General features: G+C 45.9%; 1 protein-coding gene across 2 annotated transcripts in view; it reads left to right on the top strand.

Moving 5' to 3' along the window:
• Nucleotides 1-16,956, top strand: part of Sb (serine proteinase stubble) — a 119,790-nt gene extending 102,834 nt beyond the window's left edge. For both annotated transcript variants that reach the window (XM_050178033.3, XM_072288198.1), the window contains exons 7-8: nucleotides 12,475-12,629; nucleotides 16,146-16,956. In XM_050178033.3, coding sequence (XP_050033990.2) covers nucleotides 12,475-12,629; nucleotides 16,146-16,304 — 314 coding nt within the window. In that variant the 3' untranslated portion in view covers nucleotides 16,305-16,956. The remainder of the gene's footprint in view (nucleotides 1-12,474; nucleotides 12,630-16,145) is intronic.
• The last annotated feature ends 1,684 nt before the right edge of the window (nucleotides 16,957-18,640 follow it).

Here is an 18,640-nt window from a genome sequence, read left to right as displayed (position 1 = left end):
AATCACAGTGAATACGTAGAAACAAGACACAGGCGGTACCACTAATAGCTATGACATTTAAGCAAGAAGTGTTGTCAAATTACCCGTTAAGGTCAGACAATAGAAAATTCAGTGCCAATGGAAATTCAGGTGGCTTACCGGCAGCAGTATCAGCTTGACAAGCAGAGTTCAGCCGACGCTTATAGCATCGGACGGTGATGTTGCGATAGTAGTATCTTGTATCTTGACATACACCATACATTCTTTTATGTAGCGGAAATGCAGATACAGGTACACGTCATGCCAGGCGTATCGTGATATAGATACAAGATACCCAAAGAGTATCTAAGATAGTGTCTAAGATACATGTATCTTTTATACTGCCCAGCACTGCTTTGTAACTGACCCTGCAGCGCCATCTGACCACATGAGAAAATTTTAAAGCAAGATATTATATAAACCACGTCGTTAGGTTATAATCCTGCTTAATTTGGTTTTCTTTTTCACACTGTAACAAAAACCAATGGTGCCCAAGAGTCTCTAAATATTACTTAAAAGGCCATGACACATTCACCAATCTGCTTTCAAATTACGTTGCAACTCAAAGTATAGAGCAGTATGATTACGCTTACATCACACAAGGAAGAAAAAATATACTGGGCACTCAGGACACATTTTATCCAGAAATGAATTTTTAAGAACACCGGAAAATCAATAGCAAGAGTGCCGCAGGAATAGGCGTGTGGTCTTTGATCGTGTTTTAGGGGCTTTCTGTTGGGCTTGGAAAAAAAGAACTTTTATTAGCACATATTGAGCCACAGAAACCTTGATCGGCAATCGTTCAGGATGGTCAACAATTTTCTCAGTGGGAGTCTTGCTCTCAATTTAATATTTCGGAACTTGGATATTACTAACTAATTACTGATAGGCGAAATACAAGAAATAGTCTGACTTGCTCAAAAGCACGGCAAACAACATCACCTTGGTTCTGCCCAGCTACTTGACACTTCCACATGTTTTTTGTTTTTGTTTTTTTTTGTTTGTTTTTTCGGCACAAGTTACGTGTGACACATGGTCATATCGTGGCGTAAATCTGATGCCACCCGCGGTCGCTCGGAGCACAGGAATGCAGCAGCTGCGTACTTACTTTGCGAAGCTGTCGTGTTCCGATGCCCACGCTAACAGGGCTGACGGTAAAATCGAAAAGTGCGTGCAAGCGATACCCAACCCGGGCCTCGAACACGTTCGGGCCAATGTTTCTTGTGCCTTTTCGTGCAGAGGTCCCTTTCTTTGTCTCGTTATGGCAGAACAATAAACTGCGCCGGCCAGCGTCAAAGGGATCGAATTCTTGACCCTGCGGCCATATTATTCTTTAGGAACCGGACTCACAAACATAGTGAGTTATCAAGCGTACGACACGCGCGTTCTGCAGATTGCGGCTGGGCTTGTAGCCTTGCAGCGCGCACATCGGAGCAAGACTCACAGAGCTGTGATCTCGTGGTTGGTCTGGTGGTCTGAATGGTGGAGGGAAGGTTTATATACTCAACAAATTTGAGGCGACAACAGGAAACATCAGTTGCGCCGCTGAGCTCGCGGCTTCGATCTCGGCCGCCCGACGCGGCAACATTCCGATGGAGGCGGAATGCAAAAATACCGCTCGTCTATCCCGCACAGTGGACGTTAAAGAGCCCCGGGTTGTCAAGGTTAATTGGAGCACTCCACTGCATGACGCGTGCCCCATAATCAGATTGTGGTTTTGTTACGTAACATCCCCGAATTTATTTTATAACAGTTTTGTTCAGACTCATAAGAGCTATAGTTACCTTGATGGTTCAGGCTTGGCACGTCATTAATAGCGCTAGCACGTGCGTTAGTCAGCCCTCTATTATGCCGACAAAAAGAAATTGTCATTCCCAAACAGTTATCTTTATCGAGTGACCGCATGTGTGCAAGATTTTCGAGGTGGGGCTGCCTTCCCTCGAGCACGCACAAATGAGATTTATGTTTTCCTTCTTTGGCGCCACTGTGTTACCTTTCAGGCGACAGCCGGCGTTTGTGTTGCCCTCTTTTTATATACCTATATTATCACGAGGGCATTAAAGTATAAGTACAAGTAGCATTAGAGTAGCGATACAGTAGGAGTACATGGTAGCAGAACAAAGGATGAACAAATTACGCTGAATTAAAGTGTTAAATGCTGCGGTCCGAAGGGGAGCGCCTCACTAACGACGACGACTAAATAGTACCAAGAGAATTCCCCACAACAGTCGCTTGCATCATCATGCATCAGGGCAGACAATGTACTTCAAAGAGGGCATACAACAACGCAGAAGAAGAAATTACAACCACGTTTATGGTGAAGAGTGAGCAGTTGGCACAAACTCGACTCTACTCACTTAATTATATGTTCGCGCACAACTTCGGGGAACCGTTCTTCGCGCATTCATTGCCGTGACGTCACATGGAAAGCGATTCCAATGCTCGATAGAACGGAAGGGAAAAGAATGCATGAAGACGGGTGTACGCGTAGCTTTTTCCCTTATCTCAAATGAGTGGCCACGGCGGCTATAGACATGTAGGCAGGATCCACCGTTGTTCCTCCTTGTGTCCGCATTTGCACGCCTGTCTTTCTGTAAAAGGACCCAGCAAAGCCATTGAGTGACAGCGAGAGCCAAGGATAACAGCGAATATATAGTGCTCGGCGTATAATTCAGTCTTTTGTTTCTCGTTTTGTAGCGTCGCCGTTAGTACAAAACAGTGCGTGGCATTGGTTGAATATACTACAATACGCTCGCGTGCTCTCTTTGGCCCAGGTATACGACGGGGCTCTCTGGCGGTTACACAAAGCTGAAAATATTTTCACGTAAAGACAGATGGAAAAGAAAGACGAGACAAAGATGATGCCTTCCGTGGTGCTCGTTTACCAAACGAAAATTGATTGCCAGGAGTATTCGCTGTCTGAGCTAAATGTAGGCGGCAGCACCGTCGTTGAGTTATAGTACTGATAAGCGGTCGACGATACGCATCGAAATTTGCACTGCGGTGCCTTGCTGATGGCGATTTCGGCCGACTGTAGGCGAGCAAACGCGCTGACTGCGGTGAATTGATAGTATATTGTCATCCCGTTCCCTACATTTCTGCAAAAAGCGCGCAGAACTTCCTGTTTCTTTTTTTGCGTGATAGAAGCATGAACTGCCATTCAGGACTGACACTCAGCCACACAGTCCTGTTCCGCAGTTCTTTGTTGGTTTTTGTGCGTGTCCCGCTTTCGTTCTACCCCTATACTTTGTTGACATTGCTGTTGCACCACTCAGCCTGTGCAGTATGTTCTGCTAATAGTGCACTGGTTAAAAGAAAATAGTCTGTTATCGTAATAACTGTTAATGCGCACTCTAGTTCACCGCTTGTACACATCACTTTCTTTTTTATTTTTCTCTCTGTGAAGTGCAATACACTTACTGTGAGTGGCACCACGTTAGCATGATCGCCATATTACTTCACAAACCGTCACTTTTTATTGGTATTGCGATATCAATTACATGGACGATCCAGGTGCACTTCTGCACTCGGCGCTGCCGTGAGGTTCCGTATAGAGTCTCAGGGCGATGAAATTGTCACCACGCGCGGTGTGAAAGCGTGCACGGTGAGGCCGGAGTCATACAGCCGTCAAACGCTCCGTCACCGCCACGGCACCGGCGTGCTTCATGAAACAGTGTTTTCTTCCCAGTATGTCCTAAAATATTACCCCGGAGACCTTGCTTGATGCTCCTAGAGTCGCCGGGGTCCTTATTTTTTTTTATAAAAACCGGCGAGAAAACACTGTTTCATGACGGACGCCGATGCCGTGACAGTGACCCGGCGGGGCGTGTGACGGCTGTGCGAATTCTGCCTTAGCTGGCGATCGCGGCTCAATCTCGTACACGCAGGCGAGGTAAGCGGGAAGGAAGCGCGCCGTCTTCCGTCGCGCGCAACGATCCGAGGGGAAGGGGGCGCGTTCTACTCCACGTCCTCAAAAAAGGGCTTCTGGGTGTCAAATCAGGGTTTTCAGTAGACGTCGAGGAGTTATATTACGAGGAGTGCATATTCTCGTCATTCAAGCGTCACTCTTTCATTTGTAAGTTCCAGCTAGTTCCTCCGCCTTCTTCATATGGTCTTTCGTATACTTAAGAATAACGGCAGATTGGGCGAGTTGGTGGTTTTCAATAATGCTTAAAAAACAACGCTAGAAATGTACACCGGACAACAGAATAGAGGATGGGACACACACGGCGCTGACTTATAACTGCGTTTACTGAAAAAAAAAAACGACGCTGGCTTTTTAAAGTCTTACATCAAGCGTACGCACATGCTCGATTTGAATAAAAGCACTTGTCATTCCCGAAACATGGCCTCGTGGATGCGGGTGACATTAACACCGTTGTTCATCCCGGTTCAGCAAGCCCATTTCTTTCAAAGATAAGGTTACGGAAGGCTGACTAATACACCCATTACATGTTCTCATTATGTGAAATGCTTCCGTCACTTCCGTTGTAATGCTATCATTCTGCACAAACAGGATTTTTGTGTCATCAAAGAATGGCTTACGCTCGCATTCGAAGCAGTGCTTTGCCAGGTTTGTAGATTTCCTGTCTGAAGAATCCTGGTGCTCCGACAGCTTCACATTATTGCATCGGCCTGTCTGCCCTATGTACGAAAGGCCGCATGACAAAGGAATTCGGTAAACAACAGCAATCTTACAGGGCACAGGCTTTTTCCCCTGGTTTATTTTACATGATTTTTTCCCATGGTTTATATCCTATGTTTCTGCTGGATATTTTTGCCCGTTTTTATAGCTTTAAAGTTTAGAAAGAACAAGAATAATGATTACGAATATAGTTTTGTGTTTCTACTTATATTAAATAAGGATGTAGTGGACGGGGTTGCCACTGGTAAGCAATTGCGAGAGTTTATTCAAGTACAATCGAAGCGAAACGAAGCTTTCTTTATGTCGTCTGAAGGTTTTGACATTTTGATTCTTGGACTGTGCTGTATTTGTTCATGCAAATGCATCGTGCATTTGTTTAGTCATCATCTTCACTTTTTACTACCATCCACCTCTTCTGTCTTTACCTTTTTCATTTTCCCCTTCGCTCCGCGTGCTCTAGCAATTCACAGCCACGTATTTGAAGCTGACTTCTCGACCTTCACAAAATAAAGTGCGTGCAACTACTGTTTTTTAGAGCAAATAGAGAGAGAGAGAGAAGGGAAGACAGAAAGGCAGGGAGGTTAACTAGACTGAGTCCAGTTTGCTACCCTACACGTGGGGAGGGGAATGGGGAGTGAAAGTGGGAGAGAGAGAACTTAGGTATAGGATGTCTACAGTCTGGCACTCAAGTCTGTTTCCCTCAGGTAGCGAAAAAGCGCTCGAACTGCTTTCTGGGCCAATGAACTATGAGGCCAGGCCCCCAAGATCTTCGCTTCCGTAAATGGCCTGTCATCCAGTCTATTTAAGGCACACTGGAGAGTCTCGCGTTGATTATCGAAGCGAGAACAGTGGCACAAAAGGTGACTGATGGTCTCTTCACACTTGCACTTCGCGCACATTGGTGAATCCGCCATTCCAATACGATAGCTGTAGGAGTTGGTGAATGCTACTCCTACCCACAGCCGACACAGCAGTGTTGCGTCACGTCGTGGAAGGTTCGCTGGTAATGTAAGTTTCAGTGATGGGTCGAGGCTGTGTAAACGACACTTAGAGTTCTGAGGTGTATGCCAGAAACCTAACGTGATTGTACGAGCGAGACTGCGAAGCTCTCTTGCAGCGTCGACTCTGGATAAAGGTATAAGGAGTGTCGGTGAGCCAGCCTGGGCACGTCGGGCAGCGTCATCGGCGAGGTGATTACCAACGATGCCACAATGTCCCGGCAGCCACTGAAATATGATATTATGTCCTTTTTCAGAAGCGCAATGGCAGGTTTCGTGGAATTGTGGCACCAGCTGTTCATAATTGCCACGTCGTAAACTTCTCAAGCTCTGGAGGGCTGCTTTCGAGTCACAAAATATTGCCCATTTGTTGGGCGGTTCTTTTTCAATGTATTCGACAGAAGCGCGAAGAGCGGCCAGTTCAGAGCCTGTAGATGTCGTTACGTGTGATGTCTTAAACTTGATGACGATCGATTGAGATGATAGAACAACGGCGCCCGTAGAATTTTCCGAGACGGAACCATCCGTGTAAACATGAATTCGGTTAGAGTATGAACAATGCAGAAGTTCCAATGTGATCTGCTTGAGAGCCGCGGTGGTCAGGCTAGCTTTCTTCACTATTCCTGGAACAGCAAGGTACACAGGAGGCTTCTTCAAGCACCACATAGGGGATGGCGTTCTTGTTGCGGGTGAGTGCCTCAAAGACAAAGAGTGCCGGTTAGCCGCAATTGATATGGAGAACGCTGCCCTGGGTCTTTTTAGAGCAAATAATTCCTTGCATCGCCGTACAGCTGGAAAGGGGAACGGAAAGGAGAATGCGTGGAATACAGAGGATGCGCGTGTATACATATACATACATCTATATCTATATATTGTTCCGAAGCGTCCATAGAAGTCCTGAGGAAAGCCCCATGGCAGTGGAGACAGTGCAACATATTTACTTGGCTGACGGACGTACCGCATAATTTCAACATTCTCTTCATCATGGCCCGTCATTTTGTCCGGAAGTCTAAGCGCGCTCTTGCCCGTAAGTTCATTTTATTTTGGCAGCAATTCTATCTCCAGACGCGTTCGCGTCGCCCACGTCACCACGCAGTCGCCGTGTACGTCCACGGCCCGAGTGCATCCACAGGCTGAGTGCGGAGGGCGAGAAGGTGCCTAGAGGCACGAGCGACTTGCACGGTGTTTGGCTGCAAAAACGAAGAAGTCGAATGAACGCACCCTTAGGCTTGGCTCAGTCGGCTCTGCCATAGAGTTTCCTACAAAAAAACTAGAGGAAACTCTGGCGCTGCAGTCGTTGTCCTAACATGGGAATGATGGGAAGTACATGGATTTGTCTCATCTTCGTGCTTGTGGATTCAAACGTTCTTGTGGCTTTGTATATTACGCTATATAAATCTTATCGTCGTATATTTCAGCGCAATCTATATTCTTCGAAGTGCAGAAGACGCCGGGAACGCGTACAATTGCTATGAATTGCAACGATTGAGCTTGTCCAGGTGGCCAAATCGAAACGCGCCAAGCGTCTCAAGGCGCTGGCATGCCCACGATAAATTCATAAGGGCGTTTCGTTTGCTTGTCGATACATGCGTTCGTGGCTTAATGGTTTCAATATTAGGCTTCTGTGCTAGAGTCCCTGTATTCGAATCCTACCGTCGGGCAATTTTAATTATGTTTATTTAATTATTTATTGCGCAATATACTGTTGAAAATGACGAGTTTACAAAGTCACAAAGCCGGCTTGAAGCCAAAAGGACGAAGTTTAGGCAAATCCATGTACTTCCCATAATTTCCATGCTAGGACAACCGCTCCCATTGCAGCTCCCGTCGACAATAGCGCCAGAGTTCCCTCTAGTAATTCTTGTAGGAAACTCTATGGGCTCTGCAGCAGAGCCAGCTAGGGCAGCGTTCCACCTTCCGCTGTTGCCATAAGCGTCGTGCTCACAAGCACTTAGCGTCCCTGCTGCACAGCTTTCGTGCACCCATGCTCAAGCGCTGTTTGAAACCGGTTGAAGGATTCTGTGCGTGTGAAGCCTCTCCTACAACTATGCTGTGAGGCGCCTGGTAGCGGTGAGGCCGCGTTTCTGCAGCACTGCAGTAGTTGCCTAGCATGCTGTGTCGCTCCAATACTTAATCCCCGCCATTTCTCAAAACACTGCTTCAGAAGCATCAGCGCAACAACGCTAAACCTTGTTATGACTTTCAGTGCTTCGCCCTGCGGGTGAAACTGCTCAATTTTCCTTTTATGCTCTGCAAATATCCTGACAAAGAAGATTAGCTGAGAATGTAAAACACCTGGACACTATGCTAACGCCGAACATCGAACATATATTGTGCCATTGTCACCGATTTCAGTAGGAAAGCCACACATTCTATCGCATTGCGACGACTGGACGATCGGCCGTTGTCTGTGCAGCTGCTTCTTGAAGACCATCTCCATCGCTCGTCGGCCTGCGAAGCTATGGAGGCACTTTCGTCTTTCTTGAGGGCGACTGGTCTATGTCAACGCCTTTGATCCGCTGAGGCATTCCGCGTGCATGCGCGAGCTCACGGCGGCTTTCCTCCCCCTTCCTCTCTCTCTATCTTATCTCTATATTCCCTCTTTCCCGTCCCCCAGTGTAGGGCAGCCAACCAGAGGCATTTCTGGTTGACACCTCTGCCTTCGGTCTTTATTTCGTCCTCCTCCTCGGAACATTGTACTCAACAGGATCAAACCAAATAGAAGAAACGTTATCGAATTTATACTTACAACAATGAATTTATAGTATGCTTCGTTAACGAATACGCCTGTCCAAGCGAAGAAACATTTGGCGCTCTTTCTGTCCCTTCTTTTCCACTTAGTTTTCGTTGTGCCAGAATCACAATTCAAGCATGAACCAACTACAGCTCAACGTCGCGTTCTGTTAATACTTCCACGTAATTTATTTACGACGGCAAAAATTTCCCTACGGTATCGTGTGTCTCTACCATTTAGACAATGTTCCGACTTCCTTTCCTCTTTTTCTTTTTTTCATTTGGGGGCAATGTTCAACCAGCAAAGCCGTCGTCCCACCGGCGTATCTGAGCGGCCCGCCGCGGGAAAGCCGCCTCGTGGGTAAAATGTGCGCCCCCCAGCCCACTTCGGAATCCCATTCTCGTTATGTTGATCCCCTGGAATCCACCTCAGACGCCGATGAATGGCTGCCTCACTGCCTTCCGAAAGCGAAACAGCTAGAGACTCTAAGGGAAACGTTCTGCAGGTATGGCGCTTGTCACGCGGTTCATTGACGTCTCTGCGGCTTCCTTGATGTCTAACAGTTTCTACCTTCTTCTCCGTGAAAAAAAAAAAAAAAAACTGCCGCAGCCATCAGTTAAACCATTCCTCCAAAGTGCTACGATTGACGAAACTTGCGCACCGTTTGCCATTCTCAGTCGGTCTGGTCTTTGAAGTTTCAAGTCGAATAGTTTTTCATTGTCTGCAGGCTGCAAGTCGCCGTCTTCCGTGCAGTTTGGTGCGCCATATAGCGATGCCAACCGCTTGACCTCGGCGCCTTCGACTGACTTTCCGCGCCTTGAGCGCCCCTCTTTTCATTGTTCTACGACCCGCTTAAGGGCTCGTGATCCTACCGCTTAGAGCCCGCCGCGCAAATTGACAATCGTCGGCAATAGGTGTCGTCGTCGCGGCCTTTGTCGAAACGCGTGCTTCGCCCGGCTTTCCCCTTCGACTGTTGTTGTTCGGAGCGAGTACTCGCGCCGCGCATGGCGGCGTCGCACCCGCACACACGCCGTGTAAGCCGTTGCCACAGTTGGACTTTGTGAACCCGTGGACTTTGCTACGTTGCCGCCACACGCCTGTGCCTAGCACTGTGAAGCGTGGTCTCAGAAGGGACATGTCCTGGGAGGCATTGCCTAGGCAGTGTTTCCGTCTATTTTCGTAGAGCGGTGCGCTGCGAATGCAAAGGGCGGCGACCATAAAGCGGCACGAGAAGCATCAGACCGGGTGTCGTTAAGTCTCGAAGTACGCGCACCCACACAGTAAGCACAGAATGGGCTCAGACAAACACCACCCGTTGTGCTGCGAGCCGCACAGCTTAGCATTGTCACCACTTCCAAACTTCGAAAGAACGGTAAGCAGCAGACGCAGGTTACAATACAACTAGTTCCATGTCCATTAGACAGTTCCAGCTAAGAGATTGGCGCCACACTCCACTCACGCGCGCGAAATTTCACACGCGCCACACAGCCCCTACGTCGGTAGTAACGATACTTTTCGTGCGGACAACGCTCATTCCCGGCAGTGGTAAGCGGAATGTTACCATAGACTCCTACGAAGCGAACTTTGTGAAACATGACGGCGAGCCCAATTGTACCTTCTATTCTTGGGACCAAGTTGACCGCGAGGTTCACGCTTGCCGAATGCGTAAAACCATCGCAATTCTGTGAAGAGTGCGCGGATGTGAAGCTGGCATGGGGGAAACTGTAACCGCAAAAGCAGCTGCCCTAAACCATAACATTCTGGCGCATTCTTCCCGGTCTACAGTCATTCTGGGGCATGAAGATGAACTTTCTTGGCTGTTAGAAGGAACTTCTCGACGCTCATCTGGCAGAAATCAGATAGCGTTTCGTGTCATTCGAAGACAATAAATGTGACGACCACTTGTTGCATGACCCCTTTCTTGGCAACGCTGAAGGACTGCGGCTATACAGTGGAGCAAGAGCTGCATTTTTATGTAGTGTTCCCGCAACCTTAAACGGGTACAGAGAGAGCAGATCCTTCGTCGGTCATATGGAGAAACCTCGATAAATACAAATACAAAATACAAGTTACGGAAACGTAACAAACAATGCTATCCTTGAAAGCGACTTCTTTTCGCCGGAAACGGCTAGTCTGTGAAGAGACGTGTATTTTTTCCATTATATTTCAGAATAACAGCCGCGCTCGATCTTCATGAATTGACGTGACATTGCAATACATGGCGAGGGCAGCAACGAATAGCACAAAGAGGATTGGCTCTCCACAATCAAAGAATAGAATGTTTCACACTAAAGTACGCTCCGCGCTACCCCCAGAGAAGATAGTTTTGGGCGCTGGCTGACATTGAGTTGTGGTGCTCTGACCTGTAGGATCCATTGAGCGTCATCACTCAGAAGTGCAGTGAACAGACATGTGAACAGTATGACGCGTACAGTGATACAGAACAAGCCGCAAGTCCGCAGCTTCTGAGGCATCTAGGATTGCATGCCGGCTCTCCCAATCCCGTGACGGGACGCTATGAAATTGGGCTGCTAAACGTTGCCTTTCGCAAGTTCAATCCAAATCAGTTAAGAACAGCGGGAGACAACGCGACGGCTCCCTCCTGAACTCCCGCAATGTCCCTGCGTGGAACACCGTGTCTTCCCGTCCAGCACGTGGACTACCGCGATGAGAAATTTGCGCTCTGAGTGAGTCAAGGATACTCCGAAAGAACAGTGTTCAACACCCCGACTTCCCTACTTAGTAAAAACGTTAGCACCTTTAAGGGTGCTGCTTTGTCAAGCGGCTAACACCCTTGTTGATTAGCAAGAAAGAATCACTGATAGTGACAAACGAACGTTTCTGTATTGGCGACTTTTTTTTTTTGGCAAGTAAACGTGATGATAGCTACGACGGAAGACACTGAAACTGCATTAAATACATTTTTATACCTATCGCTGTCAAATTCTAGCCTCAGATATTTAATATGTACCACGTGGTCAGAATTAGTACACAGCTTTCAACTACGGCTTCCGTCACCTCAGGCATCGTTTACGGTTGCTTCTGTGTACCATAAGTTTGTTACAGCTTTAACCATTTCGTGTGTAAGCCGTGGGGTAAACAAGAACGTTTAAGGGTATAAGTTTCTTACTGTGTATACAGGTGACAACGACGACGCGATGGTGATTTCTCATTACCACGTATGATGGCGGATGTGGTTGATGCCTCTCGTCTGAAATGGTATCACCAATAAACCGGACGTTATTAGAGAAGAACTGCGAATGTGGCAACAGATATAAGGATGTACCGAAGGTACTTTGAACCAAGAAGCCGGCTGTTTTTCAATTTATTGAGGGTTTATCGAAAGCAGTGAGCAAAAATAAGTTGTTTGGCTTGTTGGTAACAGCTCTTCTTTAACATGCACTCGCTGTTGCGAAAAACTGATGCTGTGGATCAATACGATAATGTAGGGTTACATATTTGTCTGGTGAGAGCGACATCTATGATGCCATTCATTTTCATTTTGAAGCAGTCCTATGTGTCGATTCTGCTCTTTTAACAGCTAATAGTTTAGGCATGTGTAGTGTTTGTGAGTCTTTATGCTGTGTTGCATTCTCTTTCGTAGCGTTTCGTACTCGATTTGTTATGATTGTATCACATTGTGCGCTTCTTTTGCTTTTGTATAGTGCTCTGTGTGATATATTTATGTTTCTCATAAGAAAGAGAGTAGCTGGCATTATCTTTGATCGCGTCAATAAAGAATGCTTTAAGAAACCCCAGCGTGTGCTGAGAAATGAATATAACCAGCGCTGGCTTCGGAGAAGGCGGCAGAGACTCCTGGCAGGCGAGTTTTTGTCGTCGTGCAGGTCTTGCAGAGTAACATCTTGATTCTTTAGGGTGTACCACACACTGGATACAACCTATGCGTGGTTTTGTATCACAACGATCGCAGGGTGAAAATTGATAAGTGGCGTCATTCATCGCGTCCCATTCTATCATAAGTTGATTTCACAATTATGTTTAGATCGATGAGCTCTACTTTTACTTCTGTGGTTCATTGCCTTGCTGTGTGTACAGAGCATCCTGCATTGCTTTCACAGGTGGAGTACTGCCGTCCGTGTTGCAACAGGTCAAGGTACCCATCGTGAGCAACGAAAAGTGCAAGAACATGTTCCTGGCAGCTGGAAGGCACGAGTACATACCCAACATCTTCATGTGTGCTGGCTTCGAAGAAGGAGGCAGGGACTCTTGCCAGGCGAGTGTTCGTCGTCGTGCAGACTGACATCTTGGTTCTTTAGACTGTTACGCACATTTACAGCCCGACACAAAGCACTACAATTGTTACGACAGGTGAAAGAAATGTTAGCGCTGCTTGGCTGTTTTGCAGGAGCTCATTATTTTGATTTTCGTGGCGTGTAATTCCAAGAAATCATTTAATAATTCTGTCATGCATCTCTTTCTACGTGGCCAGATCTCAAAGTTTGTGTAATTTACGATTGAAGTATTAATGCAGAAAATTCGGACCTGGTCGGTAAGTATTACACGTATTGCATTACGTATTGTAAAAGAAGAATAAAACAAGAAACAGCTATTCGGCATAAAGGATAACACGAAAAAAGAATGACACAGTGTTTCAACTTTTTTCCGGTGGTATTCTTTGAGCGTAATTGCTCTTTTGACCATTATTAATGCAGGGTTACGTACAAATTCCACTGTTTGCTGAATCATACTTTATGTGCAGCCACCCTAGAATTTCAGCAATGCTGGTAGTGGCAGCCGGAAAGCAACAGTGACTTATCTTCCGGCGCATAAACCAATCGTATCAAAAAATACATGTTCTTTTTATTCAAAAATTATGGATAATTTCATAATGGGAAAGAAACTGAAAGAAGAGCTGCCAGCTCTGCGTTGTGCAAAAACTGCAATGGCATTTTTGACAACTTGGGGTCATGCACGATAGAAAGCACAAGGGAGCACCAAACAAGAATGATAGAAAATTTTATGCGTAACGGTCGTCACTGCTTAGCATGAATTTATAAACCAGTGCCGAATGCCGAATGGTATACCACATTTGGTTCCCACTCACGAGAAAAAGAGAGTGAATTGATTATTCTGAATAAGTTGGCCCTCAATAATTAAGAAACCATCCATGCGTGGTTGCAAACAATACAATGTTACGTAGGTAACCCGCAGCGAGAATACTAAAGCAAGAAACAAATACCACACCCTTCTACACAGGAAGACCCCACCTGACTTCACTGCTGCATATGTTAATGGTGGCAGACCCCCTTGCTCTGATTCAGTTCTGTAATTCATTTACATATACTTTGCAAGCTTCGCGTCATTCGCATGAAGGAGTGCTTATGAAAAAAAAAAGAACATAAAAGGATGTCGTTGTATCCACTATAAAGCATGCATAGTTTTCCCATACCCGGCGTGCTATATATAGTTATAAGTCTTGCTTTGTCAAGGCGGCCACTTTCTAGAAACCTTCGAACATGGCAGAACCATGACGCTTGTTCAGAGATATTGAACTATGAGAAACACTTCCTATCAGGCACACAATGATGAACGAAAAACCTTGCTCCGAAATTGTTGAATTTTACTGCACGTAGTCCAATATGATTATGGGGTGCCTACGAACTTCGCTAAGCAACTTCACCGCTGATTTCAACTTTTTGCATAACGGTCAAACTCATTCGCATATTTCCGATGAAGAGATTGCAAACGGCTTTCATCGCATAACAAGGCGCATATGGAAACTTATGTCGGTGACCCATTGCATCACATGGATTATTATTAATCCCGCTGAAAATAACGCTAAACATGATATGAGCAGGCAAAACATGCTTCACGAAACCAAAGCAAACTCATACACCACCTCGACACCCCTCAAGCTTAATTTGTATGTTTGTTTCAGTGATATCTACATACAAAAAAAAATGTTGGTGAGGTAGTTGAGAGGACTCGTTATTGAAAGGCTGTTTATGCGCAAGTTTTGGCACAGAAATAGGCCACATGTGGCATACCCCATTTATTTTGTACATGTAAGTATAGCTGTAACTCGTCGGCACATATAGGATAGTCATCTTGCGTCAATCAGCTTGTTCAGACGATTGAACCCCACTGACATAGCTCTTTGTTTTGTGAAGTAGCACTATCTACTACGCGTGGAATTCGCATTTCAATTTGAGAAAGCCGCCCGCTTCTACGCCATGCTGCGCAGAATCAATGTTATCAAATAGAACTGTGGATACGTTACCTCAACTTCAGTTGTCTTGCCAAATGTGTGTTATAAGGCACTGTCGATGCTATGATTACTTCAGAAAAATCTGGTGCTGGTGTTATCATGTGACACTGTTACGGGGTTGAAACAGCATGAAAATTACGAGTGTCACATGGATTAGTCTAAACAACCTTCGCTGTGGATACAGTTATTTTTAGGTCCTTGACCCGCCATGGTTGCTTAGTGGCTATGGTATTGGGTTGCTAAGCACGAGGTCGCGGGATCGAATCCCGACCACGGCAGCCACACTTCGATGATTGAGAAATGCGCAAGCAGCCGTGTACTTAGATTTAGGTGCACGTTAAAGAACCGCAGGTGGTCCAGATTATTCCGGAGTCCTCCCGCGTGCCTCATAATGGGATCGTGGTTTTGGCACGTAAAACCTCGCAATTTCTTTTCTTTTGGTATTTCTTTACTAACCGTCATGAAAGGGACTTATCAGTGAAATCGCTTCTGTGACGATGATTAGTGACGTATTAAGCCTCAAATTCGAGCCATTTAACTACTTCCAGAACATCACACAGAAAAACTTCGAGGACGCTTAAGCTTCGCCTTTAAGAGTAGAACTCGATAGCATTCAAAGATTCCTGTCTGCTTTTTACGCTTCTCTGCAACTGCAGCTTATGTAACGGTATTGTTTACCAAAAAACGCTGGCGGCGAATGCTATGCACGACAGCCAGGTTTCGGTAGAAATGTGGCCTCTTGCGTGGGCTGGTCCCGGAGGTATGTGCACAGCCGCGCCACGAAAAAATTATATCATTTTCAGGTTTCTGTTATTGTGTCTCACTTTTAATATTTACGTCTGAAAAAGTTTAACATAAAAGGCATGTGCATTCGGTGTTTTGTTTCATGACATTTGTTTGTGGGCTGTCATTCTCAAACATCCGAGGAATAACTTTGTCAAGAATGTAAGACGAGGTATGATCAACTTTAGTGATATAATGGTGTGGCAACATAAGCCACATATACCGCGTGTCATATAGCAAGGCGTTGCATATACATACACGTGAATATACACGGAAATCTTCTCTCACGGACAACTCCGCCAACGCCGACACCTGATTTTCTGCCACACGGGGCCCTTATCGCTGTCGCGTTAAAAATAATGGTAGAGGTTATCAAAAATTGTATGCACATATGACTGTTATGTGAAGATGTCATCAAGATTTAGCGACACTCAGCGACGCTCAGTGAGGTTGTTTCCTAAGGCTGGAAATTGCGCGACAAGAATAGGGAGTGCAAAACACTTCGACGCTCTAAAAAAACGCTGCAACGTTAACTACACAACGCATTTCAACCTCAATGAAGAATAAAAGAAAGCAGTTCCAGATCATCAAAAAAGCAAATATCTGTGCGATATCCCTGATTTACAATGGCATGACTGCAGCGTCAGAGGCACCTCTAGTAATTTTATAGAACCCTGATATAGTGTAGGGCCTTCTGGTACTCGTGAATACATTGTCCTCTTCTGGTCGGTTTTACAGGGAGATTCCGGAGGTCCTCTCCAGATACAAGCCAAGGACGGTCGATGGTTTCTGGCAGGCATCATATCGTGGGGCATCGGATGCGCCGAGCCCAACCTGCCTGGCGTCTGCACCCGGATATCGCGGTTCAAGGACTGGATCATCAAGAGCACCACTTGATCCTGCCCAACAAACACGGCAGTCGTGGTCATCTCGCAGTCTCACTGCATCACCAATCGCCTTCCATGTGGAAGCGACTGCTCTGTCGCGCGCCGTGGGACAAGGTCTGACATCATCACTGATCTGCAACGTTGAATGGACAAGTTTACGTTGTGCAGAGACATGCGCACTTCAAGTTTGTTTTGCGTCACCCAAGAGGCGTTGTGGACCAGACTGTCCTACGCGTATACAAGTCAGAACGCAATGCACCGCGTGCCTTTTTTTTATCTCGTTACATTACGCAGATCACTTGCGTTGACTATAGTGAATGCCTCTGTGAAGTGTGTGGCAGTGTGTGCGATGCTGCGCAGAAAAAAAACTGCTTCGCATTTGTATTAATTTTGCAAAGCACACCTGCTGTCATCGTGCTGTGACACGCAGAGCTATTCCACAGTGACGCTCCATGCCTCAACCATGCAGTCGGATGCGCACAAAGCTGTAAGTAATACGCCCACAATGTGTCTTGATAAGTTAAGCAACGGACAACGTAAGTAATGAACCTAATATAATAAAGGAAATATGCCGCACAAAATTCAAGAATGACTGTCAAGAAGAACCAAGTACTGAACTAAGAGGAAAGAAAAGAACAAAATAGTGATTGTCATCGGATTAATTTTTCTCACTTGGTGTTCTTCAACTTGCACTTCAAGGCTTGTTGTGCACGAGCATTCGGAATGCTGTCCAAAGAGCCGCGAATCCAAACCGCCATCTTGCGCTCAATAATCAGAACGCCACTACAACTGGGCTACAATGGCGTGTTGAACTATAAGCAATGATGATTACTGCTTCTATACACGTCAAGCTCCCCAGGTCTGACAAATGGGGCGGATCTAAATCTATACACAAGTTTAGGCTAGCTGGAAAGTCAACCCGACAATAAATCTAACGAAGACAAGAATCTATGTCGAATTCTTTTCCTCAGCAAAAAAAAAAAAAAAAAAAATAGAATAAGCCGCCAGGGATACAAGCGAAAAAGAATTGCTGCACGTGACAGAAGCACAACGGCGATTTGACGAATGCTAGTCTAAACAATTTCAGCGCAGTTGACCTACTCTACCCAGGAAGCCAATATTACGATGTTATATTATAATGTGAAAATGCGAAGTATACAGGAGCTGAGAAGAATGCAAGAGCCTTTTCATAGCCTAATATAAGTATCTGAGACCCTTGACTCCCCAAGTCCCGTGATCCAGGGAGGCATGCAAAAGAGACCAAAGCTGCAGGTGACAAAATAAAATAAATAAATTTGTGGAGCTTGATAGCTCTTGTGACACATGGGAGACAACATAGCTTGCAGAAGGACACGCTCGAAGCTAGGTGCTCGTTAAAATTTCGTCTTACCAAAGGGTTGCGACTGAGACGATACTACACACAACATAAGTTAAGGAATGCGTGAATATTCTACACCATTGCCCGCACACAAACACAAAACACACCAACGCACAAGAGCACACAAAACACGAACACTAAAAAGCCCAAGTGGCCATTCCAATTGTTTTTACCAGCCAGTACAGCGTACGCCATAAATACTGCAACGTGGCTTCTGTTTCATACTTTCCTTGGCAGTGCTCTAATATCCTAAATATAATTGCACAATATTTTCTCAGTGCCTCAGGTAAGTCCCAAGATTTTTGTCTTAGTTCACATGCTGCCCTGGGAATTGATCGAGGCATCTAAACGTTTGGCATAAGTTTGTACAGCAGGCCTCAGTCTCTCACGATGCAAGTTCTTCTATCCAAGCCCGTTTCTTTAAGGACTTTACGGTATGAGATTCTTGGGTGACATTACCTGTTGGGGCCAGTCCATAAGCATTCTCTTCCAAAATAGCTTGCACACAGAAGTTCACCTGGTGTTAACATAGGCAGTTGGCAAACCACTGTTTAGCTGGGGTCAAGCTGAACGTTTCCACACTGAAGTCCTGCTGGCTAGGCTTGACTTGCGGGCAGAAACCTTGTCCTGCTCTAAGGTCTAAAACTTCTGGTCGAAGATAACTTGGACCAGGATGTGAAATGGTGTTGAGGGAGCTTTTGATTACACAGGAGTGACGTCGAGTAGCAGCAATTGAAGTGGGAGGTAAGACACCAAGGTCACCAGTAGGTAAGCTCTCCCAAGTAACAAAGTATCTAATTAAGAAACGACAAAGCATGAAAGTGTCTAAATGCTAGAAAGGAAACCCATACGCGTTTCTCGAGAGAAAATCCTCGCAGTTGAAGTTTTTCGTAGCAGTTGCTACGATTGGGTCGATATCTCATTTTCCCTTGGTTAATTACTTCTCTCCACCTTGCGGGATTCCGCAG

This window comes from Dermacentor andersoni, chromosome 5, assembly GCF_023375885.2.
Source record: "Dermacentor andersoni chromosome 5, qqDerAnde1_hic_scaffold, whole genome shotgun sequence".
In the NCBI taxonomy this organism is placed as follows: Eukaryota; Metazoa; Arthropoda; class Arachnida; order Ixodida; family Ixodidae; genus Dermacentor; species Dermacentor andersoni.
This window is presented reverse-complemented; position numbering and strand designations above follow the sequence as displayed.